Source organism: Coregonus lavaretus, assembly GCF_964263955.1.
Source record: "Coregonus lavaretus genome assembly, chromosome: 17".
Taxonomy (NCBI): Eukaryota; Metazoa; Chordata; class Actinopteri; order Salmoniformes; family Salmonidae; genus Coregonus; species Coregonus lavaretus.
The window spans coordinates 42,326,235-42,352,229 of record NC_140004.1 but is presented as its reverse complement, the minus strand read 5'-3'; the positions used below and the strand labels follow the sequence as shown (position 1 = coordinate 42,352,229).

Genomic DNA, 25,995 nt, shown 5'->3' with positions numbered 1-25,995 from the left:
CACCCTAGTCATAGACTGTTCTCTCTGCTACCGCACGGCAAGCGGTACCAGAGCGCCAAGTCTAGGTCCAAAAGGCTTCTCAACAGCTTCTACCCCCAAGCCATAAGACTCCTGAACAGCTAATCATGGCTACCCGGACTATTTGCACTGCCCCCCCACCCCCACCCCATCTTTTTACGCTGCTGCTACTCTGTTAATTATTTATGCACAGTCACTTTAACTCTACCCACATGTACATATTACCTCAACTACCTCAACTAACCTGTGCCCCCGCACATTGACTCTGCACCGGTACCCCCCTGTATATAGCCTCCCTATTGTTATTTTTGTTTACTAATGCTCTTTCTTTCCCAACACTTTTTTGTTGTTGTTGTTTTATTTTACTTTTTTTATGAAAGAATAAATGCATTGTTGGTTAAGGACTGTAAGTAAGCATTTCACGGTAATGTCTACATCTGTTGTATTCGGCGCATGTGGCAAATACAATTTGATTTGATTTGATTTGAAATACAGTGTAGACATTGTTAATGTTGTAAATGGCTATTTTAGCTGGAAAACGGCTGATTTTTAATGGAATATCTACATTGGCGTACAGAGGCCCATTATCAGCAACAATCAGTCCTGTGTTCCAATGGCACGTTGTGTTTGCTAATCCAAGTTTATCATTTTAAAAGGCTAATTGATCATTAGAAAACCCTTTTGCAATTATGTTAGCACAGCTGAAAACTGTTGTGCTGATTAAAGAAGCAATAAAACTGGACTTCTTGAGACTAGTTGAGTATCTGGAGCATCAGCAATTGTGGGTTCGATTACAGGCTCAAAATTGCTTTCTTTCTTCTGAAACTCGTCAGTCTATTCTTGTTCTGAGAAATGAAGGCTATTCCATGCGAGAAATTGCCAAGAAACTGAAGATCTCGTACAACGCTGTGTACTACTTCCTTCACAGAACAGCGCAAACTGGCTCTAACCAGAATAGAAAGAGGAGTGGGAGGCCCCGGTGCACAACTGAGCAAGAGGACAAATACATTAGAGTGTCTAGTTTGAGAAACAGGCAGCTTCATTAAATAGTACCTGCAAAACACCAGTCTCAACGTCAACAGTGAAGAGGCGACTCCGGGATGACCTTCTAGGCAGAGTTGCAAAGAAAAAGCCATATATCAGACTGGCCAATAAAAAGAAAAGATTAAGATGGGCAGTCTGAGATATGGCTTTTTCTTTGCAACTCTGCCTAGAAGGTCAGCATCCCGGAGTCGCCTCTTCACTGTTGACGTTGAGACTGGTGTTTTGCGGGTACTATTTAATGAATCTGCCAGTTGAGGACCTGTGAGGCGTCTGTTTCTCAAACTAGACACTCTAATGTATTTGTCCTCTTGCCCAGTTCTTGGCAATTTCTCGCATGGAATAGCCTTAATTTCTCAGAACAAGAACAGACTGACGAGTTTCAGAAGAAAGTTATTTATTTCTGGCCATTTTGAGCCTGTAATAGAACCCACAATTGCTGATGCTCCAGATACTCAACTAGTCTCAAGAAGGCCAGTTTTATTGATTCTTTAATCAGCACAACGGTTTTCAGCTGTGCTAACACAATTGCAAAAGGGTTTTCTAATGATCAATTAGCCTTTTAAAATGATAAACTTGGATTAGCAAACACACAACGGGCCATTGGAACACAGGACTGATTGTTGCTGATAATGGGCCTCTGTACGCCTATAATAGATACTCCATTAAAAAATCAGCCGTTTCCAGCTCCAATAGCCATTTACAACATTAACAATGTCTAGACTGTATTTCTGATCAATTTGATGTTATTTTAATGGACAAAAAAAATTGCTTTTCTTTCGAAAACAAGGAAAGAATAAGTGACCCCAAACGTTTGAACGGTAGTGTATATATATTCATGAATCATACGGTATATGTAGCCATCTACTCTTTAAGTCAACACTGAAATGTGCCCTGGGAGGCAGTGTGGCCTTATAATGGCCATGAAGCAGCTTGAGGCTACTTTGTCATTGACATGTCTCCAAAGGGCACGCGTCACCATGGATTATTACTTTCCCAGTGTGCTGTAGTGTCCCCCTCCCAAACCACCCTACCAACCAGCCAGCCCTGTGGGTTATGGCAACTATGTCATATTTCTGTTGGTGAGGTTGGGTTGGTGAGATCATAATGGCTATTCTATTTTAGGGTCCTGACTGTTTTCTGACTGTGTTTGTGTGTGTGTGTGTGTGTGTGTGCATTCAGGTGTCCGTCAGAGCAGAGGACAGCTAATACTTCCTAATGGTGATATTATGTCGAACACATGAGGGTGCTGTTCTGCACACACAGTTTCGGAAGAAGGGAGGAAGGCCAAGGGAGCAGAATTATTAGAATTACTAGAGCTTTTTGCACCCTTTCAGCATGATAACTGATTACTAACGTATAAATGGTGAAACGGGTTGAATAAAAGTTAAAGGCACTTTTATGTTTTAACTCTATTCTAAGCTTTTTATTTGCTTCTAAAAATAGGTTCTGAATTATTATTTTTTTGAGTATAAGCTACTTTTTCAATACCACAAATAATATGGAGACTACCAAATGATGTCCCACTGTGTCTCAAAATGGAGCAGGATCCTTGACTGTCATGGTTTCATCCTGCCCAGGATCCTTGACTGTCATGCTTTCATCCTGGCCAGGATCCTTGACTGTCATGCTTTCATCCTGGCCAGGATCCTTGACTGTCATGGTTTCATCCTGCCCAGGATCCTTGACTGTCATGCTTTCATCCTGGCCAGGATCCTTGACTGTCATGGTTTCATCCTGCCCAGGATCCTTGACTGTCATGGTTTCATCCTGCCCAGGATCCTTGACTGTCATGGTTTCATCCTGGCCAGGATCATTGACTGTCATGGTTTCATCCTGGCCAGGATCATTGACTGTCATGGTTTCATCCTGCCCAGGATCCTTGACTGTCATGGTTTCATCCTGGCCAGGATCCTTGACTGTCATGGTTTCATCCTGGCCCACCCTGAGGGTAACTGACAGGAACGAACTATAGCATGCTCAGTATTGTGAGAGAAGAAACTCTTTGAAATTAGAATAACTGTCTCCTCTCTCTATCCATTCATCCTCACACTGATTCTCTCATTTCAGACCACAGACTGTCCGAAATAATCAGTTACTCACAGTCAAAGTGGTAGTAGCTGTGTCATGAACAGAGAGTTTCACAGAGTTTCACAGAGTTTCAGTGTATAAAGATTTTCTGGTTTCTATGAGTTTCTGAGTCCGGCTGATAATGATAAGCCAAGGTCCGGAGTGTCACTGGACACTGAAGATCCCAAGGCATTTATCGCAGTAGGGGTGTTAACTCCTGTCTCCTGGCTGGGTTCCAACCTGGCCCCTCATACCTAACCATTCCCAGCTTCCATGCAATTAGGTCATTGTTGTTGTAACTGAGAATGTGATCTCATAACTTCTCAATCATCTTCCTAACCTGTTAAAATAAAGGTAGACCTATTTGAACCAATGTTATTACACGGTTTGGTTTATGGATTATAAGACATTTGTAGACTTTAATAATGTGTTACTATTGCACTGAGGCGCTCAATACCACGCTGACATGCAAACCCATCCCTCAATGACTCCCACTCAGCTCTCTCTCTCTCTCTCTCTCTCTCTCTCTCTCTCACACACTCTGCTCTTTCTCTATTTGCTCTCTCTCTCTCTCTCTCTCTCTGTCTCTGTCTCTGTCTCTGTCTCTCTCTCTCTCCCTCTCGCTCTCTCTCTCTCTCTCTCTCTCTCTCTTTCTCTCGCTCTCTATCTCCGTGCCCAATGCTGCAGGTTGAATCCATTGACCCTATTTCCTGTCACATGATTGGAAATAGGATCCCTTGTTGCTGTCTTGTGTCTGTGTGTGTATATGTGTGTGTGTGTGTTTGTGTGTGGTTAGACCTGCCTGCCTTGGAGTTCGCTTCAGACTTCTGACGCGGACTTGGAACGACACCTCCACACAAAACGACTGGCCGCATCAGTCTGCACCAGGCTGCGTTCAGAACAACAGTTCACCTGTGTCCGAAGTTCCGAACACTCCTCGCACGGAACACGACCGTAACCTACCCAAGACAAGACCCGCTCTCTCTGTCTCTCTCTCGCTTCCTCTCTCTCTCTCGCTCGCTCGCTCTCCTTCTCTCTCAAGACTTGAGCGATGGATTCATTTTTGACAATCACGGCTGCCCTTCTACTAGTTGGTTCTTTATCTTCGACCGCTTCGAGACAGTTCGACACTGGTAAGTTGATCAGAAACCTTTTTATGCTGTTGTTTCTTTTCCTTGTGTGTTTATTTATCCAACACATCGGCTAGAAGCCTTTGAAAGTTAGGCTACTACAATGCGTACTTTGTTTGAGCCACCAGAGAATTTCCTCGCAAGGCGCTCAATGGAAATATTGGGCTATTCGTGTGAAATTCTTTTAAAATGTAATTTATGCTGAATTTGCGCTGCACATAGTTTACTGTAGCATAGAACAGAACAGAACACATAGCAATATTTCTATGCGTCTCTCGACCTGTCATTACTGGCATGTTTTGTAACCTACTGTAAATCATAGCATATGCAGAAAGGCTGCTATCTGTCACTGGTTTAATTTTTTAATGGACAATTGGCCTACGTCCATTTTATTATGAATAAAGGCTATTGTTGATGGATGGTGCTTTCTTATTGCCCACCACAGAAGTGTTCGTTCTTTGACGTTATAAAGTAATATATACATGATTCTATAAAGGCTATACCTCAATTATGCAATCATTATAATACAGTGGGCAAATGATGCAATATTGTCCAAGGCTGTGGGTTGACAGACAGCAGGCATGAGTCAGTCTGTTGTTTATTTAATTCCTTATGAATTAGTTCAGTTGGCTACATTGTAATAAAATGTGAACACCCCATGGTGACACCCGGATTCCCCCCTTCCAGAACATGAACTTGAAGCCTTCCTCGTAATACACAGTCAGATATCCAACATGCCAAATTCAATGTTCCATTCAGGCTGAAACACAGAACATAACACTGCAGGGAACTGTAGCCTATTCCGTTTCAAAATAAGACCCTTTTAAAAATGTATTTTGTGGCATTTTTTTAAATGATTATACAGATAACAGACAGAACAGGTAGAGGGCAGAACACACGGATCCCAAATCAAACCCCCCCAACCCCCCCATGCTCTAACAGAGCCCCACCCCAAAACCAGACTTAGAGCAGGCATGATATACAATGAGTAATATAATCAAATAGTAAAAAACGAAAAACAAAGATATTATAAAACAAGTTTTTGTTTTTTTTTTACAGGAAAAATAATGTTACAAATTCAAATTTGGGTTGGTTTATGGGGTTGTGAAATTAATAAGACCCTTTTTAAAGAGTAAAGTTATTTGAATAATTTAATAATGACAACCACATAAACCAAACTTCTCTCAGGCTGTTATTTGTGTTGTGTTTCATGTCTAAACGTCCTCAAGCTTTCCCCTTTTTTTTCCTTAACTATTCCAATGAGAGGTTTGGCCATCTGAGCTACGTGTGTAAGTGCTCCCATGTGTACCTACTGTATGTATTAACAATGTATTTAAAGCTATGGTATTCCCCCTCGTTAAGCTGTGATGGAGAGAAAAACCCTATCCACAGTACCATAGGCCTTCAGTATATGTAAACTGTAGATTATCTATATACCCTCTGTATATAGATATTGGTTATATAGATATTGGGTATATAGATATTGGGTATATAGATATTGGTTATATAGATATTGGGTATATAGATATTGGTTATATAGATATTGTGTATATAGATATTGGGTATATAGATATTGGGTATATAGATATTGGTTATATAGATATTGGGTATATAGATATTGGGTATATAGATATTGGTTATATAGATATTGGGTATATAGATATTGGGTATATAGATATTGGTTATACAGATATTGGGTATATAGATATTGGGTATATAGATATTGGTTATTATTTCTCTTGTCTCCTTGTCTCCTTTGCCAAGATAATCCATCCACCTGACAGGTGTGACATATCAAGAAGCTGATTAAACAGCATGATCATTACACAGGTGCACCTTGTCTTGGGGACAATAAAAGGCAGCTCTAAAATGTGCAGTTTTATCACACAACACAATGTGGTTGTGAGGCCGGTTGGACGTACTGCCAAATTCTCTAAAATGACATTGGAGGTGGCTTATGGTAGAAAAATGAACATAAAATTATCGGGCAACAGCTCTGTTTTACATTCCTGCAGTCAGCATGCCAATTGCACGCTCCCTCAAAACTTGAGATTGGCGTCGTGTGGGCGAGCGGTTTGCTGATGCCAACGTTGTGAACAAAGTGCCCCATTGTGGCAGTGCGGTTATGGTGTGGGCAGGCATAAGCTACGGACAACGAACACAATTGCATTTTATCAATGGCAATTTGAATGCACAGAGATACTGTGACGAGATCCTGAGGCCCATTGTTGTGCCATTCATCCGCCGCCATCACCTCATGTTTCAGTATGATAATGAACAGCCCCATGTCGCAAGGATCTGTACACAATTCCTGGATTGCTGAAAATGCACCTTTTCTTCCATGGCCTGCATACTCATCAGACATTTCACCCATTGAGCATGTTTGGGATGCTCTGGATCAACGTGTATGACAGCATATTCCAGTTCCTGCCAATATCTGGCGACTTTGCACAGCCATTGAAGAGGAGTGGGACAACATTCCACAGGCCACAATCAACAGCCTGATCAACTCTATGCGAAGGAGATGTGTCGCGCTGCATGAGGCCAATGGGGGTCACACCAGATACTGACTGGTTTTCTGATCCACGCCCCTACCTTCTTTTTAAGGTATCTGTGACCAACAGATGCATATCTGTATTCCCAGTCATGTGAAATCCGTAGATTAGGGCCTAATGAATTTATTTCAATTGACTGATTTCCTTATATGAACTGTAACTCAGTAAAATCTTTGACATTTTTGCATGTTGCGTTTATATTTTTGTTTCATTAAATATACTAGTTACTTATACCTGCAGGCCTAATGTGTGCTAGGTGTTGAAGGGAAATAGATACCTGAGGCTTAAACACTCCTCGTCACCTCTGTCTCCTCATCACCATGGATGGATCCTTTATAGTGCGCTACATAGGGCCCCGGTCAAAATAAGTGCACTTTAAATGGAATAGGGTGCCATTTGGAAGGCACACATGGTTCACTGAGCTGAGTGTGTCTCTGAGTGCTTTATAAATGGGCTCAGCCGCTTGGAATCCCACACACCATTCTCCTCTCCAAACAACTGAGGGCCCAGCGCAGAGAGATGGAAAGAGAGAGCGTTCACTTGGCTGCCGCCGAAGCGCTTGACACACGTACACTCAAATGGAAGTCGTTTCATGTCAAAGCTGTCACAGTGAAGGTGTAATTGAGTTGGTGCTGAAAGCTGGTAATGTTTGCGTTCGCGGGGTGTGTGTGTCGGGCCCTGAGAATAAGCTGCAGTGAATGATTCTGTTGTTGGCGTCGGTGTTCGGGGGATTTGTGATGGCCTTAACTTTTTTGGAGATTTGTGGCCTGCAGCGCTGCTCTGACGAACACACCACATCCTCTTCTTAAATCACACCAGGTTGACTGGCATTATTAAATACACACAGCTTAACAGACTGTTGACATCACCTTACATGTTTCTATTCTATTATATTCTATTCAATTCAATTCCTATTTTATTTCTATTTTAGTGTCATCTGTGTTTCTCAAATTGGTGCAAGGATTTCAGGTTTGGTGAATACCTAATCGTACTATAGAAGTACTATTATAGTTATACTACAGTAATTATAGTAGAACTATATTGTAGCAGACTATAGTGAGGCATCACTACCTCTGCTGGCGGGGGGAGAATGCAACTGCTATTAACGAGTTGTGAAAAACAATTTTCAAAACAAACTGCAAACTGCGGTTTTGTCTTCTCCTGTGAATCAGCCTCAATCTCTTCCAATTGCATTAGTGAAAACATTTGCATAAATAGCATGCGGATCGGTTTTCAGGCAGAAGCCTGATTCTGATTGGAGGGGGTCTGTGACATTTGGAGAGAGGATAAATGGAAGATCGGTTCGGGAATATCTGATGAAAAAGGCAGGCAGCAGCAGACCTGTCAGAAATACATCCTGGTGATGTGGGTTTGCCAAGAAGTCTCTAGTGATGTAGACAAATGCATGATCTACATTTTAGTCATTTAGCAGACATTCTTATCCAGAGTGACTTACAAGAGCAATTAGGGTTAAGTGCCTTGCTCAAGGGCACATCGACAGTCGGCCAGGGACCTTTCGGTTACTGGCCCAACGCTCTCCCCCCTCTCTCACCCCCTCTCCCCTCACTTGTCCCCCATGTCTCACCTCCTCTCCCCTCACCTCTCCCCCCTCCAACCCAGGTGTTGCCCCCTTCAGCTCCTCTCTCTCCCACTCCCCTCCTCTCCCCCCTCCCTCCCTCCCTCCCTCCCTCCCTCCACTACCCTCTCCTCCCACCTCAGCCCAGGTGTTCCCTCCCCCAGCCCTACAGCCCCCACAACCCCCCAGCCGCTCAGGGGCTGGGTCCTCTTTGAGGATAATGACAGACCGCAGAAGGATGGAAGGATGGAGGGATGGAGATGGAGTGATAGATGGAAACAGGCGTGGGGGTTTAGGGTTGGTGGAATGTGTGTGTGTGTCTCCAGTTTGTGTGTGTATCCCATCTCTCTCAGCACAGGGAGTGTCAGGGGGTTCTGGGCGGTGGCCCTTGTGGTCCTTTTTTCCGGCCCTCATCCTCTAAACTCTTCCCCAGACGGGCTTCTGTTCAGCAGACACTGGCGAACCACTGAATGTATGGGGAGTGGTGTGCTTTAGTATGTGTGTGTGTGCAGCTGTGTCTCTCTCTCTCTCTCTCTCTCTCTCTCTCTCTCTCTCTCTCTCTCTCTCTCTCTCTCTCTCTCTCTCTCTTTCTCTCTCTCTCTCTCGCTCGCTCGCTCTGTCTCTCTTCCCTTTCCCTCCCCTCTCTCTCCTCTCCTCCCTTCCTCTCCTCTCTTCCCCTCCTCTCTCTCTCCTCTCCCCCTCCTCTCTCTTTCCTCTCCTACCTTCCTCTCCTCTCATCTGTCATGTATAATCAGTCCAGTACCATGGCCCTGTTGTTAACCTCAACAGGGAAACACAACACAATAACTAAACTAACACCCATATGGTTCCAGGGCAGTCTTCCCTGGCTGGCACCCCACAGTGAGAGAGTGGGCTGGGCATTAGCGGTTTAGTTATGGTGTGCGTCCCAAATGGTACCCTAGTCCCTATGGGCCCTGTTCAAAAGTAGTGCACTATATAGGGGATAGGGTGCCACTTTGGACTCAGCCCTGGGGTCTGCTAGGGTCTGCTAGCTATGTTAGCCTGTTGTCTTCTGCGTTACAGAAAGGGGAATCAGGCCTGCAGTGCTGTTAGCAATGCTAACAATGTGTTTGCATGAATAGAGACAGAAGGATTGGGGCTTGGAGAGGTTTTGTTAGGACTTATGAGAGGCAGAGGGTAAAAGGGGGGAAGAGAAAGAGAGAGAAAGAGGAGATGGAGAGACATACAGAAACAGAGAGAAAGAGAGACGGGAGATTGAGAGACATACAGAAACAGAGAGAGAGAGACGGGAGATTGAGAGACATACAGAAACAGAGAGAGAGAGACAGGGAAGATGGAGAGACATACGGAAACAGAGAGAAAGAGAGACAGGGAAGATGGAGAGACATACGGAAACAGAGAGAGAGAGACAGGGGAGATGGAGAGACATACGGAAACAGAGAGAAATAGAGACAGGGGAGATGGAGAGACATACAGAAACAGAGAGAGAGAGAGAGAGACAGGGGAGATGGAGAGATACAGAAACAGAGAGAAAGCGAGAGGGGAGATAGAGAGACATACAGAAACAGAGAGAGAGACAGGGGAGATTGAGAGTGTTTCCTTACTTTGCCTACACCCCCAGTACTCCGCAGCATGCCCCTGACTTGCAACGGCTGCCCAGAGTTCAGATAGAATCCTCTACTTGGCTGAAAGGTAGTTGAGTTTGGCTGGAAGTGGGAAACAGAAGAAAACTTTGGTCTGTGTCATGTGGCTTTGCGTCCAGCCGCTGACCAAGCAGCTACTTCCTGTTGACTCCTGGATGGTGCTCTGCAGAGGTGAAGTTACGGCCGACGCCCTGGGACAGGCTGCCATGGCAACCGCAGAGTGAGAGATGGAGAGACAGACGGAGCCCATTATTACACACACAGTCTTCATTATGATAATATGAAAAATGTATGCACTCACTAACTGTAAGTCGCTCTGGATAAGAGCGTCTGCTAAATGACCCCCCCCCCCCCCCCAAAAAAAAAAAGACAGAAAAAAAAATTGTAATATATATATATATATATATATATATATATATATATTACCGAGCCTGAAAGCTAATTAATGCTTGCTCCACCAATGCGATCTGGAGGCTCCGTACGGGGGGTTTGATTGCTGAGCCTCCGTAGGCTTGTGGAGGCCAAATCGAACTCCGTACCACATCGCCGAGCGCCTCCCAAATGTTGTAACAGTGCGGAGGGCTCTGTATAGCTCTGCATTGACATGATTGGTTGACGGTAGGTGAGGGCGGGAGGTCCTGTTTAAACACAAACTCACTTCCTTGACAAATTCCTTCACAACGGCTCTGCTCCGCGAAGCGCAAGTAGTAAGGAATGCTCTGACTTCTGCGGAGGCCGCATCACAGTAAATGCTGTACGTCCACAGCAGATTTGAGCTTAGCCTAGTTTAGCTGTACCTGAAGCTGTAGCTGTGATGTTCCCGATAAGGAGCCCTGTTTCAGTCAGTCTGTCTTTCTCTATTTCTGTCTGTCTCTCTCTGTCACTCTCTGTTATTTTCTCTCTTTCAGCTCTTCCTGACTTCTCCTTTCCATCTCTCTCAATTCAATTCAATTTCAATTGAAGGGCTTTATTGGCATGGGAAACGTATGTTAACATTGCCAAAGCAAGTGAAGTAGATAGTAAACAAAAGGGAAATAAACAGTAAATATTAACAGTAAACTTTACAGTCAGAAGTTCCAAAAGAATAAAGACATTTCAAATGCCATATTATGTCTATATACAATGTTGTAACAATGTGTAAATAGTTAAAGTACAAATGGGAAAATAAATAAACGTAAATATGGGTTGTATTTACAATGGTGTTTGTTCTTCACGGTTGCCCTTTTCTTGTGGCAACAGGTCACAAATATTGCTGCTGTGATGGTACACTGTGGTTTTTCACCCAGTAGATATGGGAGTTTATCAAAATTGGGTTTGTTTTCGAATAATTGTGTTGTTGTCCTGAAGCTCTGTGGGGTCTGTTTGTGTTTGTGAACAGAGCCCCAGGACCAGCTTGCTTAGGGGACTCTTCTCCAAGTTCATGTCTCTCTAGGTGATGGCTTTGTTATGGAAGGTTTGGGAATCGCTTCCTTTTAAGTGGTTATAGAATTTAACGGCTCTTTTCTGGATTTTGAACATTAGAGGGTATCGGCCTAATTCTGCTCTGCATGCATTATTTTGTGTTTTTCGTTGTACACTGAGGATATTTTTACAGAATTCTGCATGTGGAGTCTCAATTTGGTGTTTGTCCCATTTTGTGAATTATTGGTTTGTGAGCGGACCCCAGACCTCATAACCATAAAGGGCAATGGGTTCTATAATTGATTCAAGTATTTTTTGCCAGATCCTAATTGGTATGTCGAATTTTATGTTCCTTTTGAAGGCATATAAGGCCCTTCTTGCCTTTTCTCTCAGATCTTTCACAGCTTTGTGGAAGTTACCTGTGGTGCTGATGTTTAGGCCGAGGTATGTATAGTTTTTTTGTGTGTGTCTAGATGGAATTTGTATTTGTGGTCCTGGCAACTGGACCTTTTTTGGAACACCATTATTTTTGTCTCACTGAGATTTACTGTCAGAAGATCTGTGCAGAAGATCTAGGTGCTGCTGTAGGCCCTCCTTTGTTGGTGACAGAAGCACCAGATCATCAGCAAACAGTAGACTTTTGACTTCAGATTCTAATAGGGTGAGGCCGGGTGCTGCAGACTGTTCTAGTGCCCTCGCCAATTCGTTGATATATATGTTGAAGTGGGTGGGGCTTAAACTGCACCCATGTCTCACCCCACGATGCTGTGGAAAGAAATGTGTGTGTTTTTTTGCCAATTTTAACCGCACACTTGTTGTTTGTGTACATGGATTTTATAATGTCGTATGTTTTCCCCCAACACCACTTTCCATCAATTTGTATAGCAGACCCTCATGCCAAATTGAGTCAAAATCTTTTTTGAAATCAACAAAGCATGAGAAGACTTTGCCTTTGTTTTGGTTTGTTTGTTTGTCAATTACAGTGTGCAGGGTGAATACGTGGTCTGTCGTATGGTAATTTGGTAAAAAGCCAATTTGACATTTGCTCAGTACATTGTTTTCACTGAGGAAATTAACTAGTCTGCTGTTAATGATAATGCAGAGGATTTTCCCAAGGTTGCTGTTGACGCATATCCCACGGTAGTTATTGGGGTCAAATTTGTCCCCGCTTTTGTGGATTGGGGTGATCAGTCCTTGGTTCCAAATATTGGGGAAGATGCCAGAGCTAAGGATGATGTTAAAGAGTTGGAAGTATAGCCAATTGGAATTTGTGGTCTGTATATTTTATCATTTCATTGAGGATACCATCAACAACACAGGCCTTTTTGGGTTGGAGGGTTTGTATTTTGTCCTGTAGTTCATTCAATGTAATTGGAGAATCCAGTGGGTTCTGGTAGTCTTTAATAGTTGATTCTAAGATTTGCATTTGATCATGTATTTTTTTATTTGTTATAGGGCTAAAAATATTTGGAGAAGTGGTTTACCCATACATCTCCGTTTTGGATAGATAGCTCTTCGTGTTGTTGTTTGTTTAGTGTTTTCCAATATTCCCAGAAGTGGTTAGTCTATGGATTCTTCAATTACATTGAGCTGATTTCTGACATGCTGTTCTGACATGCTCTCTCTCTATCTCTCTCTCTCTCTCTCTCTCTCTCTCTCTCTCTCTCTCTCTTTCTGTCTCACCTCCTTTCCCTTTCTCAGTTTCTCTCTTTCCCAATTAATGTTACCCTCCCTCCATCACCTTGTGCAAATCACTGCTCCTGTTACCCTAGGATTCAAAGCAGCTCTGTCCTCCTGTCTTCTTGTCCTCCTCTCCTGTGTCAGAAAGTCAGAGACGCTGCGTCTCTCTACTTCTCACTTTCTCTCTCTCTCTCTCTCTCTCTCTCTCCCCCTTCCTCTTTCTTTCCTGTCCGGTGTCAGAGAGTCAGATTCACAGACTGTAGGAAGAGGCGAAGTGAGCAGCTCCTCTCTCCTCTCCTCTCCTCTCCTCTCCTCTCCTCTCCTCTCCTCTCCTCTCCTCTCCTCTCCTCTCCTCTCCTCTCCTCTCCTCTCCTCTCCTCTCCTCTCCTCTCCTCTCCTCTCCTCTCCTCTCCTCTCCTCTCCTCTCCTCTCCTCTCTCTGCCACAGGCCCCGTCCTGTCTCGTATGGAAGTCAGAGGTGCTGCAGTGGAGCAGGAGGAGGAGGCGAAGTGAGCAGCTCCTCTCTCTCTTTCTGTGCCACAGGGTAGTGAGGTGATTGGACATGACAGATGTGATTGTTATGTAAAGCGTGTTGTGAGAAGCGAGAATAGAGAAGGTGGTGTCAGGTTCAATGTGTCAGTCAGTTAGTCCATCCTGATCTGACAAGGCAGCTCTCCTCTCCTCCTCTCTTCTCTTCTCCTCTGGTAGACAACATAGAATCAAGCTGTCCAGCATCTGCCTGTTTCAACACTGTTGTGTGTGTGTGTGTGTGTGTGTGTGTGTGTGTGTGTGTGTGTGTGTGTGTGTGTGTGTGTGTGTGTGTGTGTGTGTGTGTGCCGAACGCTCAACTGCCAAGACTGGAAGACATAAACAATGTTTAGGTGTAGGGCTGTGGCGGTCATGACATTTTGTCAGCCGGTGATTGGGGCGGCAGGTAGCTTAGTGGTTAAGAGCGTTGTGCCAGTACCCGAAAGGTCGCTGGTTCTAATCCCCGAGCCAACTAGGTGAAAAATCTGTCGATGTGCCCTTGAGCAAGGCACTTAACCCTAATTGCTCCTGTAAGTCGCTCTGGATAAGAGCGTCTGCTAAATGACTAAAATGTAATGTAAAATGATTGTCAAGCAAATAACAGCCTGTCTCGGTAATTTACCATTAATTAACATAAACACATTTAGCATCTCCTGGCTTCCACCCATAGTCTACAGTCGTGGTCAAAAGTTTTGAGAATGACACATACTAATTTTCACAAAGTCTGCTGGCTCAGTTTTGATGATGGCAATTTGCATATACTCCAGAATGTCATGAAGAGTGATCAGATGAATTGCAATTAATTGCAAAGTCCCTCTTTGCCATGAAAATGAACTTAATCCCCCAAAAACATTTCCACTGCATTTCAGCCCTGCCACAAAAGGACCAGCTGCCATCATTTCAGTGATTCTCTCGTTAACACAGGTGATCATTGCTTTGCACAAAAAGTGCTTCACAGGCAAGGATATTGCTGCTAGTAAGATTGCACCTAAATCAACCATTTATCGGATCATCAAGAACTTCAAGGAGAGAGGTTCAATTGTTGTGAAGGCGGCATCAGGGCGCCCAAGAAAGTCCAGCAAGTGCCAGGACCATCTCCTAAAGTTGATTCAGCTGTGGGATCGGGGCACCACCAGTGCAGAGCTTGCTCAGGAATGGCAGCAGGCAGGTGTGAGTGCATCTGCATGCACAGTGAGGCGAATACTTTTTGGTGGATGGCCTGGTGTCAAGAAGGGCAGCAAAGAAGCCACTTCTCTCCAGGAAAAACATCAGGGACAGACTGATATTCTGCAAAAGGTACAGGGATTGGACTGCTGAGGACTGGGGTAAAGTCATTTTCTCTGATGAATCCCCTTTCCGATTGTTTGGGCCATCCGGAAAACACCTTGTCCGGAGAAGACAAGGTGAGCGCTACCATCAGTCCTGTGTCATGCCAACAGTAAAGCATCCTGAGACCATTCATGTGTGGGGTTGCTTCTCAGCCAAGGGAGTGGGCTCACTCACAATCTTGCCTAAGAACACAGCGATGAATAAAGAATGGTACCAACACACCCTCCGAGAGCAACTTCTCCCAAACATCCAAGAACAGTTTGGTGATGACCAATGCCTTTTCCAGCATGATGGAGCACCTTGCCATAAGGCAAAAGTGATAACTAAGTGGCTCTGGGAACAAAACATCCACATTTTGGGTCCATGGCCAGGAAACTCCCCAGACCTTAATCCCATTTGTAATACATTCTAAGGCTGCATGATGCAACTCTAATGATGATTTGAACAAATTTGCATGAAAGGCATGAGCTCTGCTTAGTTTTTTTGCGCAGGCTGTACACACTTCATCAGTCTCTCATTCACAATTTGACAAGCACTTGATAATGCCTCAAATTTCCCAGCGGCATCCCCTTTGTGTGGCCGTAATGCCCCCTAAAAAATCCATACCTTTTGCAGCCAGTGGCCGTTGTGCCCTTGGGCTGAATATAATAATTGTAATTCCCTTCTCCCGGCTGCTTTCTCCGAAGCACCTCTCACTCACATGGCTCTCTCAGATAGATCCATTTATATTAGCCAATGCCCGTCACGTGATCGGTTCTTTCTCACAGGCTACAAGTGAACACATCTTGGACGCAACAGCGCGCGTCCTTATCCAATTCCGAGGCGCATATTGAAGATATTGGAAGAACTGTCCAGATGTACTTTTCATCAGCCAACAAGATGAGTAGGCCTAACGAACAGAAAAAGCACTAGCCTACATCAATCTACTATCCCCCAAAATACAAAAGTTGACCTATTATATTCTGTGCGAGAAATAAATATTCCAAACCTTGTCTGGGACAGTTGTGGGATGTGATAGATCCCACATTAATACAACCACTAGCATTTAAAAAAATTAAGCAATGAGGCTGACTCAACAGATCAGAACGTTTAGCTTAAAATGTTGATAAACTATTAGGCTATTTCTTCACATTATAAGCGCCACAATGCGCACACGGCAGTAGGCTACAAGCGTGAATGTTCCAAAATGCAATCAATTAGCAGGAAAACAACATTCTCCAAAGTGACCGCAAATGCGATTATGCATGGAATGCTTTTGTTATAAAGGTGCATTTTTATGGTGAAAATTATCTTCCCCAAACTTTAAACTCACGCGCTGCGTATGTATGCCAGTTAGGCTCTACACCCATTGTAAAGCAAATTAATGTACTTAATTTTAAGAAGTTATTTGGCCACTTTAGATGTGATACAAACCTTATCAAAACATATAGGCCTATGGGCTAGGCTACATGAGGTGTGCGACTATGATTTGAAAAAGTCGGCAAAACAAAGGCATGTACTGTTTCTTTACTTACTGCACACAAGCTGGGCATCATTCACAAGTGATAATATATCATTCACAAGTGATAGGCTAATATTTACATTTACATTACATTTACGTCATTTAGCAGACGCTCTTATCCAGAGCGACTTACAAATTGGTGCATTCACCCTATAGCCAGTGGAATAACCACTTTACTTTTTTATTTTTTTTTAGGGGGGGGGGGGTAGAAGGATTAGTTTATCCTATCCCAGGTATTCCTTAAAGAGGTGGGGTTTCAGATGTCTCCGGAAGGTGGTGAGTGACTCCGCTGTCCTGGCGTCGTGAGGGAGCTTGTTCCACCATTGGGGTGTCACCAATCAGACTGTTCTTGATTTAATCTTGTCTTTACATACTAAATAATATGTGTGCAATTTGTTTTCATTTAGAATGGAGCATTATCATGCACCTGTCTCGAAACAGGGGCAGGGGAAAAAATACATCTATGCACTTAAATAGCGAATGAAGCCACGTTTCCCGTGGTTCATGCCAGCCAGGTAGGCTATACTCATTTTACATTTACATTTTAGTCGTTTAGCAGACGCTCTTATCCAGAGCGACTTACAGTTAGTGAGTACATACAATTATTTTCATACTGGCCCCCCGTGGGAATCGAACCCACAACCCTGACGTTGCAAGCGCCATGCTCCACCAACTGAGCTACACGGGGCCCTGTTGTAAAGAGAAGTAATGTGCTTAATATTATGAATTTTGAGAAATAAATATAGTAGGCCTAGTCTATAGAAAGCTGATGGGATCCTCCTCTTTTTAATAGAGGCCATCACTCTGTTTTCTCACGTAAATTGCATAGCCTATTGAAATGTTGCGAAACATGAGCTTATGGGCTCTCATTAAGTGTTTGATTATATTTTTGAATACATTTGCATTGATGTCAGAGTGATTACAGGGACAATAGAGTGCTGAGTACCAGGCAGTTAGCAAGTTTGGTAGGCTACTAATGACCATCAGCAGCATCAGAGCTTGGAGAAGCCTAATTACCGTGACTAAACGGTCACATGGAATTTGACTGCCGTCATGACTCGTGACCGCCGGTGTGGCGGTAATACGGTCACACCCTTACTTTTGGACATGTCTGTGTTCAACAAAGGTCAAGAACAATCAGGGATGATTTGTGAATGTATCTGGACATGTCCAATTTAAACTGTATCCTGCCTTTGAAACTGTAGCTGTACTGTTGCTGCTCCATACATCAACATCTACACTTCTCTGTCTCTGTCTCTGTCTCTGTCGCTGTCGCTGTCGCTGTCGCTGTCTCTGTCGCTGTCTCTGTCGCTGTCTCTGTCTCTGTCTGTCTCTCTCTCCCCCCCTCTCTCTCCCTCTCTCTTCCTCTCCCCTTCTCTCTCTGTCTCTCTGTGTGTCTCTCTCTCTCTCTCTCTCTCTCTCTCCCTCTCTCTGTGTCTCTCTCTCCCCCTCTCTCTCTGCCTCTCTCTCTGCCTCTCTCTCTCTGCCTCTTCCTCTCTCAACCACTCTCTCAATTCCTCCTCAACCCTTCTCTTATTTGAATGCCATTATGCATGAGCAGCAGTGGTCTCCTCTTCGGCCCTGTCTTCTTGTGCACCTTGAAATTTTCTTATAAATGCATGAGGAGCATCACCTCTCATTTCCTCTCATTTCCCATTGACATTCTCTCTGCCTGTGTCCCAAATAACACCATATTCCCTACATAGTGCACTACTTTTGACCAGAGCCCTATGTGACACAGCCTTTGTTTTAGGCCATCAGACTGAACACACTCCAAGTCGTGGCGTACGCAGCTCAGGGTAAAGGCAGATACCTAAAGAACAGTAATGGGATCACGTAGAGCCGCCCCGTGTTTTCTGAGAATTCTATCAACTCCTACAACTAACAATTGTTTTTCATTATCGGAATGCAATTTAATTAATCTGAAGGGAAATGTGGTTGATGTGCCTAAGCTTTTAGATTCATATAATGAGTTTAAATCAAAATGCGCTGTTATCAGCTGTTGATATGAAGAGAACACACATTGCTATTCTAATAGTTCTTTGTTACTCAATAACTGTTTGAGAAGGTGCGGTCACACATTTGTTAGATGACAAAGGTCCGGATGGATATTGTCATTAATCGGCGTTGTAACTTATCCCCACCTCACAACCCACGCGACCCCAAACTGTTCAAACTGTTCACAACCCTCTTGTTGGCAGAGAGAAAATGTTGCAGTTTTAAAGCTAATTCTACACATTTTGCCATGTCTCGTGTGTTCATATGATACCAGGGGTGGATGCCCGACTGAATTTAGATTTTTGGTCGGTCCGTATTGACCCCCATTCTGGGTTCGGATCCGGACCGCGTTCCACTGGTTGAGTATTGTATTCTAATTGTTCCTAGTGAGTGTTTTTTTAAGGTAGAAAGTTAAAATTATGTCAGACACTGTGGTTCTATATTCCCGGTAAAACCCCGAAACCAATTGTTTGTTTTGCTTGCTTCCCCTTTTAGGAAATTATTACTAAAGACTTCATGTAGTTGTTAATGAGGTCAAATGACCTGTTTTCTTTTCTCTCTGGTGTAAACACATAATATGGTTACAACATCATAACCCACGATAATCACCAGACCAGCACCAAATCCCCAACCATGTGTTTTAGCGGCATCACATATAGCTCCAGGGTTGAGGGCTGTAACCAATAACATCATGTCAGGATATAGAATGCTTACTGTGTGTGGGACAGGGCATGACCTGTGTGTGTGTGTGTGTGTGTGAACTCCAGTTTTTTTATACAAGGGTTGTGTTTGGTCCCCAGCCACCGGCCACTGAGGTCTCTGAGTTGTGTCCCAAATTGCAGCCATAGGGCATTGGTCAAAAGTAGTGCACTATGTAGGGAATAGGGTGCAATTTGGGACATAGCTCAGCTCTCTGTACCAGCCCTGCTCCAGAGGAATGACATGCTTAGCCTCTCTAAATACACATAGACACCACACACACACACACACACACACACACACACACACACCAAAGGAAGTTACAGGCTCTCTAAATAAATGGAGAGTAATTTCCCTGAAGCAGCAGCAGGGCCTGGCTTGATTTAGGCCCAGCAGGCATTTTGCGGTCGAAAAATCTAATTGTCGCCTTTCCCCTCCTGCAGTTGCAGGAAATACCCACTGACAGACAGGACAAGTGGACAGCAGGGATCAGTAGTGGACTGGACTTGGGAGTTAACAAGACAAGGAGTGGACGTAGCTGAGTGGGCAGGACTGGGGAGTGTACAAGGCAAGGAGTGGACATACAGGGAGTTGACAAGGCAAGGAGTAGACAGCATATGGAGTAAGTGGGCAGGACTGGGGAGTGTACAAGGCAAGGAGGAATGGACAGGACAAGTTAGACAGCATAGAGCATGGACATAGCTAAGTGGGCAGGACTGGAGTGTTACTGTTAACAAGGCAAGGCGTGGAGAGGACAGAGAGTGGACACCACTAAGTAGACTGAACACAGACATGAACAAGGGAAGGAGTTGACTTTGACTTAGCTAAGTGGACAGGACAAAGTTAAGTGGATTGTGGGAGGTGGGGAGTGCACTGTAAAGATAAGGCTATGACAACTAGGGTTGGGCAGTATCCAGATTTTCATATCGTCATACCGTCCTTCTCTCATCCCGGGATTTACGTTATTACCGGCTTAGTACACTAGGGGGCGCCAAAACCAACCGCAAAAAAGCCCATTGGGCGTCTATTACCAGAATGCAAACAAAATTCTCACAAGTAAAAGCGAATTTCCATGGAGGCTGCTAGCTAAATATGCTAATGAGCACAAATGGAAAATAAACAAATTGCAAAGACAGGCAATCCAGCTCATAAAGTTATACATATATAGGTAGGAGCTACCGAATGTCATTTTTGGTGAGTTTGGATATTTACAAGTGAATGTGAACCAGAGACATTGTGCAAATTAACAGAGTTTTGACGCATGCTTGTCTGAAGGAAGAACAGTACTGGCTCTGAAGCACCATGTGTACACTCTGTGTCTGTGTGGAGTCTGGAGTCGCTAGGGCAACGGGCCGGAGCACCATGTGTACACTCTGTGTCTGTGTGGAGTCTGGAGTCGCTAGGGCAACGAGCCTGAAGAAGAAGGGGGAGGAGCAGAAGGGCCGAGAACAGAGAGGAGAAAAAAGACAGAATCAAGATAACTCCAAAGGGCTTCGAGTTCTCAAACACGGCAGAAAGGTAACACAATATGATGCCCTGTCACCTTATTCATTCAGCCTCTTACTTAGATAACTAGCAAGTTAAACTTAGGGGTCACTTTAACACTGCGTTTTTTCAAGCAGGAAAAAAATAAACAACTCATAAGAAATATCTTGCTGTGTTTTATAAACGCAGATCTAAAATGCTTCTTATTGTATTTCTGCTCGGCTTCAGACTAATGTTGTGCTTGAGTTGCACTTCTCCACTCTGATGAGAATTCAGGGTCTTCTATCTGCAGACAGCACTCTGACTGATGTGGAGCTGCTTTTCTCAGATACCTTTCTCGGTGTAGCCAGCCTGCTTTTCTCAGATACCTTTCTCGGTGTAGCCAGCCTGCTTTTCTCAGATACCTTTCTCGGTGTAGCCAGCCTGCTTTTCTCAGATACCTTTCTCGGTGTAGCCAGCCTGCTTTTCTCAGATACCTTTCTCGGTGTAGCCAGCCTGCTTTTCTCAGATACCTTTCTCGGTGTAGCCAGCCTGCTTTTCTCAGATACCTTTCTCGGTGTAGCCAGCCTGCTTTTCTCAGATACCTTTCTCGGTGTAGCCAGCCTGCTTTTCTCAGATACCTTTCTCGGTGTAGCCAGCCTGCTTTTCTCAGATACCTTTCTCGGTGTAGCCAGCCTGCGTTTCTCAGATACCTTTCTCGGTGTAGCCAGCCTGCTTTTCTCAGATACCTTTCTCGGTGTAGCCAGCCTGCTTTTCTCAGATACCTTTCTCGGTGTAGCCAGCCTGCTTTTCTCTGGTAAAATGCAAGATTAACTTCATGCAAAACATTAGGAAATGTAGCTGACTACATTCTTTCTATGAAGAAACATTAGATGATGGCCATGCATCGTTTATGCGTTGTAAGCTCATTTACTTGTGTGGCTGCCAGCCAAAAAGCATTGCACTTCTGTTATCATCTGATTAAACTGAAGCTATTTTCTGCCGAATGTGTTGCACCAATGTATGTTTAGTGAATTAAAACTATAAGTTGCACGTCCCTGATCACTCTATTGAAGCAAAAAAACACTGGTGACATTCAATATAAAACGTGACCCCTGTCAATACACAGCTGGACTCACCTGCTCCCGTTTTCTCCCATTATGCTATTTACAAACAAACATGTGACCGGCTCAACTGTTCTAGGGAACTACGGTAAGCTTCATAATGTTAAATAATGTGACAGGTGAAATGAAGAACACGATCGGAACACGATTATCTCCTAACGTATTGCAAAAGTTGACTGCAGGTATTTACTTAAAAAGTAGCTATAAATATTAAAATGTTTTTGAAAAACTTCAAAGAAATTGCTTCAACGGTATTGACAGTATTGAAAAACCATCCCGTGGCTATTTCCAAATACCCTGGTATACGGTATGCACGGTATACCGCTCCAGCCAAATTACAACCCATATCTACTGAATCAAAGTTCTGCAACAGTGTGCAACTGCAGTCCCCAATTCAGGGCGTTCTTGCATGTGGGATTTCCTGCTGTGTTCCGGACTAGCTGGCTAAGCTAGCACACAGTGTCCTTCGCTCCCGCCTGCCCAACACCTGCCCTCGCCGTCTTTAACAGAACTGTGGGAAAACAGTGCCCGACAGGCGGGGACGAAGGACACTGTCTACCGGTGTAGGCTAGCTAGCTACCGTTGTCGCCCCCACCCCTTCTTCTGTGGGGTTTATCGGCTGGCGTCCTACGTTATTGTGCATTAACGCCACCTACTGCACTGGAGCGCCCACGCCTCCCACCTGTCCTAGCTGTCCTAGAAGTATAAAGAGGGGTTCCTGCAGATGCAGGAACGCCCTGAATTGCAGGCCGCAATTGCACCCTTCCCAGATCTTGTGTGAACTCAACAGACACAATCATTTATGTAAGTTATTGAACCTTGGAGACCTTTAGGGACATCTTGGTTCCTGGATCTCTGTTTTACAACCCAGGTCTTAACCCTGTAAGTCGTTTAGGCATTGAGCCAATGATATCCCATCGCAAGGTATTGAAGCTCTTTGAAAGTGACTGAAACTGAATGGGCTTGAAACCCGAGCTGACAGGACGAGAGTCCCTGATTTAGTTGAATGTCTGTCCCTGTATTCATCCCAAACGGCACCCTATTCCCTAGATAGTGCACTACTTTTGACCAGAGCCCTATGGGAATAGGGTACAATTTGGGATACAACCCCTGTGTTCTGTTAGAGGTGAATACAGGTACAGATCTCTGAGGTGAACAACAAGGAGGTTGGATGTGTGTGTGTATGTGTGAGTTTGTGTGTCTCCAAACGCCTCTACGTGGCACCATCACGTTGGCGGTCACACACGGCCGATGCCATGAAACTAGATCCACTGGGCCCTCAATAGATCCCTGTAATGGATCCTCTTTCTCAGGGACAGCGGTGGTACTGGGACTGGGATGCCCTCTCTCCCTCCCTTTGACTGGACACATCTGTTTCTCTGTACAGAAGAGCTTCCCAGAGCCACACCAACCACATTAAATCACACACACACATACACATACACATACACACACATGTTTGTTTTGCTATCTTTGTGGGGACCAAACAATTCTTATTTTCCCTAAACCTAACCTAATCCTAACCCTAACCTTAAGCTTAACCTTATCCCTAACCCCTATTCCTAATTGTAACCCTAACACTAATTGCAAACCCTAACACCTAAGCCTAAAATAGCCTTTTTGCTTGTGGGGACCGGCGAAATGTCTCCTTTTGTCTGAATTTTCCTTGTTTTACTATTCTTGTGAGGACTTCTGGTCTCCAACACACACACACACACAAGCCAAGTCGGGACCAGAAAGTAGAGATGGTTTAGTAAAAGGCTAAATGGCTGATGCTGCTTTAGTTCCTGCTTGTGCTGTCTGACAGCTTTGTGCGTTGGGTTTTCGTGTCCTGGACCTTGTGTTGTGTGTTTTGTTCACGAATTGTGTGTCTGTCTTTTGTGATTTGATATGGTGGTAATATGCCCTTCGCTTGTTGGCTGACCGTGGCAATCAGGAAGATAAAACAGCACGCATTAAACGTATTTAGAGAAAATCTCAAAATCAAGGAGAATTCGGAGAACAATCCAGAAGTACAGATGAATGTGTATTTTTGTATGAAAATGTATGCACTCACTAAATGTTGTGCTACATGACTAAAATGTAAAATGTTGTGGTCCTTTTTGAAAATGTTTTAAAAGGGGCACATCAGATAAGGGATTTAGTGTGGAGAGATAAAGGTGAAATGTAGGTCTGCTCTCTCTCTCTCACCATCATACAGTAGCAGAGCCAAGGTTCTTTCGTTTCTCTTAGATGGAATCGGATTAGATGTGTATGAAATCTGATGAGTCAGTCGGAGGAATGGGGGACTTAGCCAAGGGATTTAGCCAAGACTTCCATCTGTAGTTTACAAAGAAAGACAAAACAAACATGCAGGGATTTTTCTGATGTGCTTGCCACTCTCTTTCTCTCCACGAGTTCCATTCTGCTAGAAGAGAGTCATTGGATGCAGATGGGCCATGGCTGTGTTCCACACATGGACCCACTGCTCCCAAAACACTCTTGACGAAATGTTCTAGAACTATGTGTTCTGAGTTCTAGAACTACGATTCTTGACTTCTAGAATTAGCAATTAGGAACACTGTGTTATAGAACTATGGAGCTAGAAACACTCTTCACTTCTAGAACCAGTAGTTAGGAACACTGAGTTCTATAACTATGGGGCTAGAAACACTATTGACTTCTAGAACTAGCAGTTGATGAGTTCTAGAACTATGGAGCTATAGTTACACTCTGAGTTCTTAAACTATGGAGCTAGAAAAACTGTGTTCTAGAACTATGGTGGTATAGGAACACTCTAAGTTAGAGCTGGGACGATAAACCGAAAATTACAGACACCGACATTGCCTTCCTCTTACCGAAGCATTTTGCTTATGTCGTTAATTTTCGCTGATTTTGCTTCACAACATTCCTGTAGATTGTTCTAAAACCATTATTTGTCCAACAGTAATATAGGCATTATGTTGATTCCTGCCATGAAAGTATCTGCCTGTCCCTGTTTCGCTGTCCACTGCTGACTCTCACTCCCTCTCCCCACTGTGCGCATGGAGGAGGGAGAGATGCATTCTGAGAAGCACAAGCATATGACATCTTGCTCAAATGCTATTGCAGAAAAAATACAGTTTTAAAAGCAACTACTGTTGCCTAAAATAGCCTTTTTGCTTGTGGGGACCGGCGAAATGTCTCCTTTTGTCTGAATTGTCCTTGTTTTACTATCCTTAAGGATAGTAAAAGAGAGGAGAGTCACAGCTTTATATAATGTATTTCTCACCTCTTAATATTGAGTTCATGGAACCACTTTACAACCAGAGTAGGCTGTGTAGTCTGGTTTTTGATGCGCCTAGGTCTAGCGCTAAAAAGGTTTGTAGGACATTAGCCTACATTTACTGATAGATTAATCAATTAGCCTACAGTATTTAGTCAGCCACCAATTGTGCAAGTTCTCCCACTTAAAAAGACGAGAGAGGCCTGTAATTTTCATCATAGGTACACGTCAACTATGACAGACAAATTGAGAAAAAAAATTCCAGAAAATCACATTGTAGGATTTTTTATGAATTTATTTGCAAATTATGGTGGAAAATAAGTATTTGGTCACCTACAAACAAGCAAGATTTCTGGCTCTCACAGACCTGTAACTTCTTCTTTAAGAGGCTCCTCTGTCCTCCACTAGTTACCTGTATTAATGGCACCTGTTTGAACTTGTTATCAGTATAAAAGACACCTGTCCACAACCTCAAACAGTCACACTCCAAACTCCACTATGGCCAAGACCAAAGAGCTGTCAAAGGACACCAGAAACAAAATTGTAGAACTGCACCAGGCTGGGAAGACTGAATCTGCAATAGGTAAGCAGCTTGGTTTGAAGAAATCAACTGTGGGAGCAATTATTAGGAAATGGAAGACATACAAGACCACTGATAATCTCCCTCGATCTGGGGCTCCACGCAAGATCTCACCCCGTGGGGTCAAAATGATCACAAGAACGGTGAGCAAAAATCCCAGAACCACACGGGGGGACCTAGTGAATGACCTGCAGAGAGCTGGGACCAAAGTAACAAAGCCTACCATCAGTAACACACTACGCCGCCAGGGACTCAAATCCTGCAGTGCCAGACGTGTCCCCCTGCTTAAGCCAGTACATGTCCAGGCCCGTCTGAAGTTTGCTAGAGTGCATTTGGATGATCCAGAAGAGGATTGGGAGAATGTCATATGATTAAACCAAAATAGAACTTTTTGGTAAAAACTCAACTCGTCGTGTTTGGAGGACAAAGAATG

General features: G+C 43.9%; 1 protein-coding gene across 2 annotated transcripts in view; it reads left to right on the top strand.

The window, feature by feature from the left end:
• Positions 1 to 3,844: 3,844 nt before the first annotated feature.
• LOC311144567 (kremen protein 1-like) overlaps positions 3,845 to 25,995 on the top strand; it is a 90,920-nt gene continuing 68,769 nt past the window's right edge. The window contains exon 1 of one of the 2 annotated variants that reach the window (XM_084180601.1): positions 3,845 to 4,262. In XM_084180601.1, coding sequence (XP_084036727.1) covers positions 4,181 to 4,262 — 82 coding nt within the window. In that variant the 5' untranslated portion in view covers positions 3,845 to 4,180. The remainder of the gene's footprint in view (positions 4,263 to 25,995) is intronic. The other variant, XM_084180602.1, reaches the window with a different exon arrangement.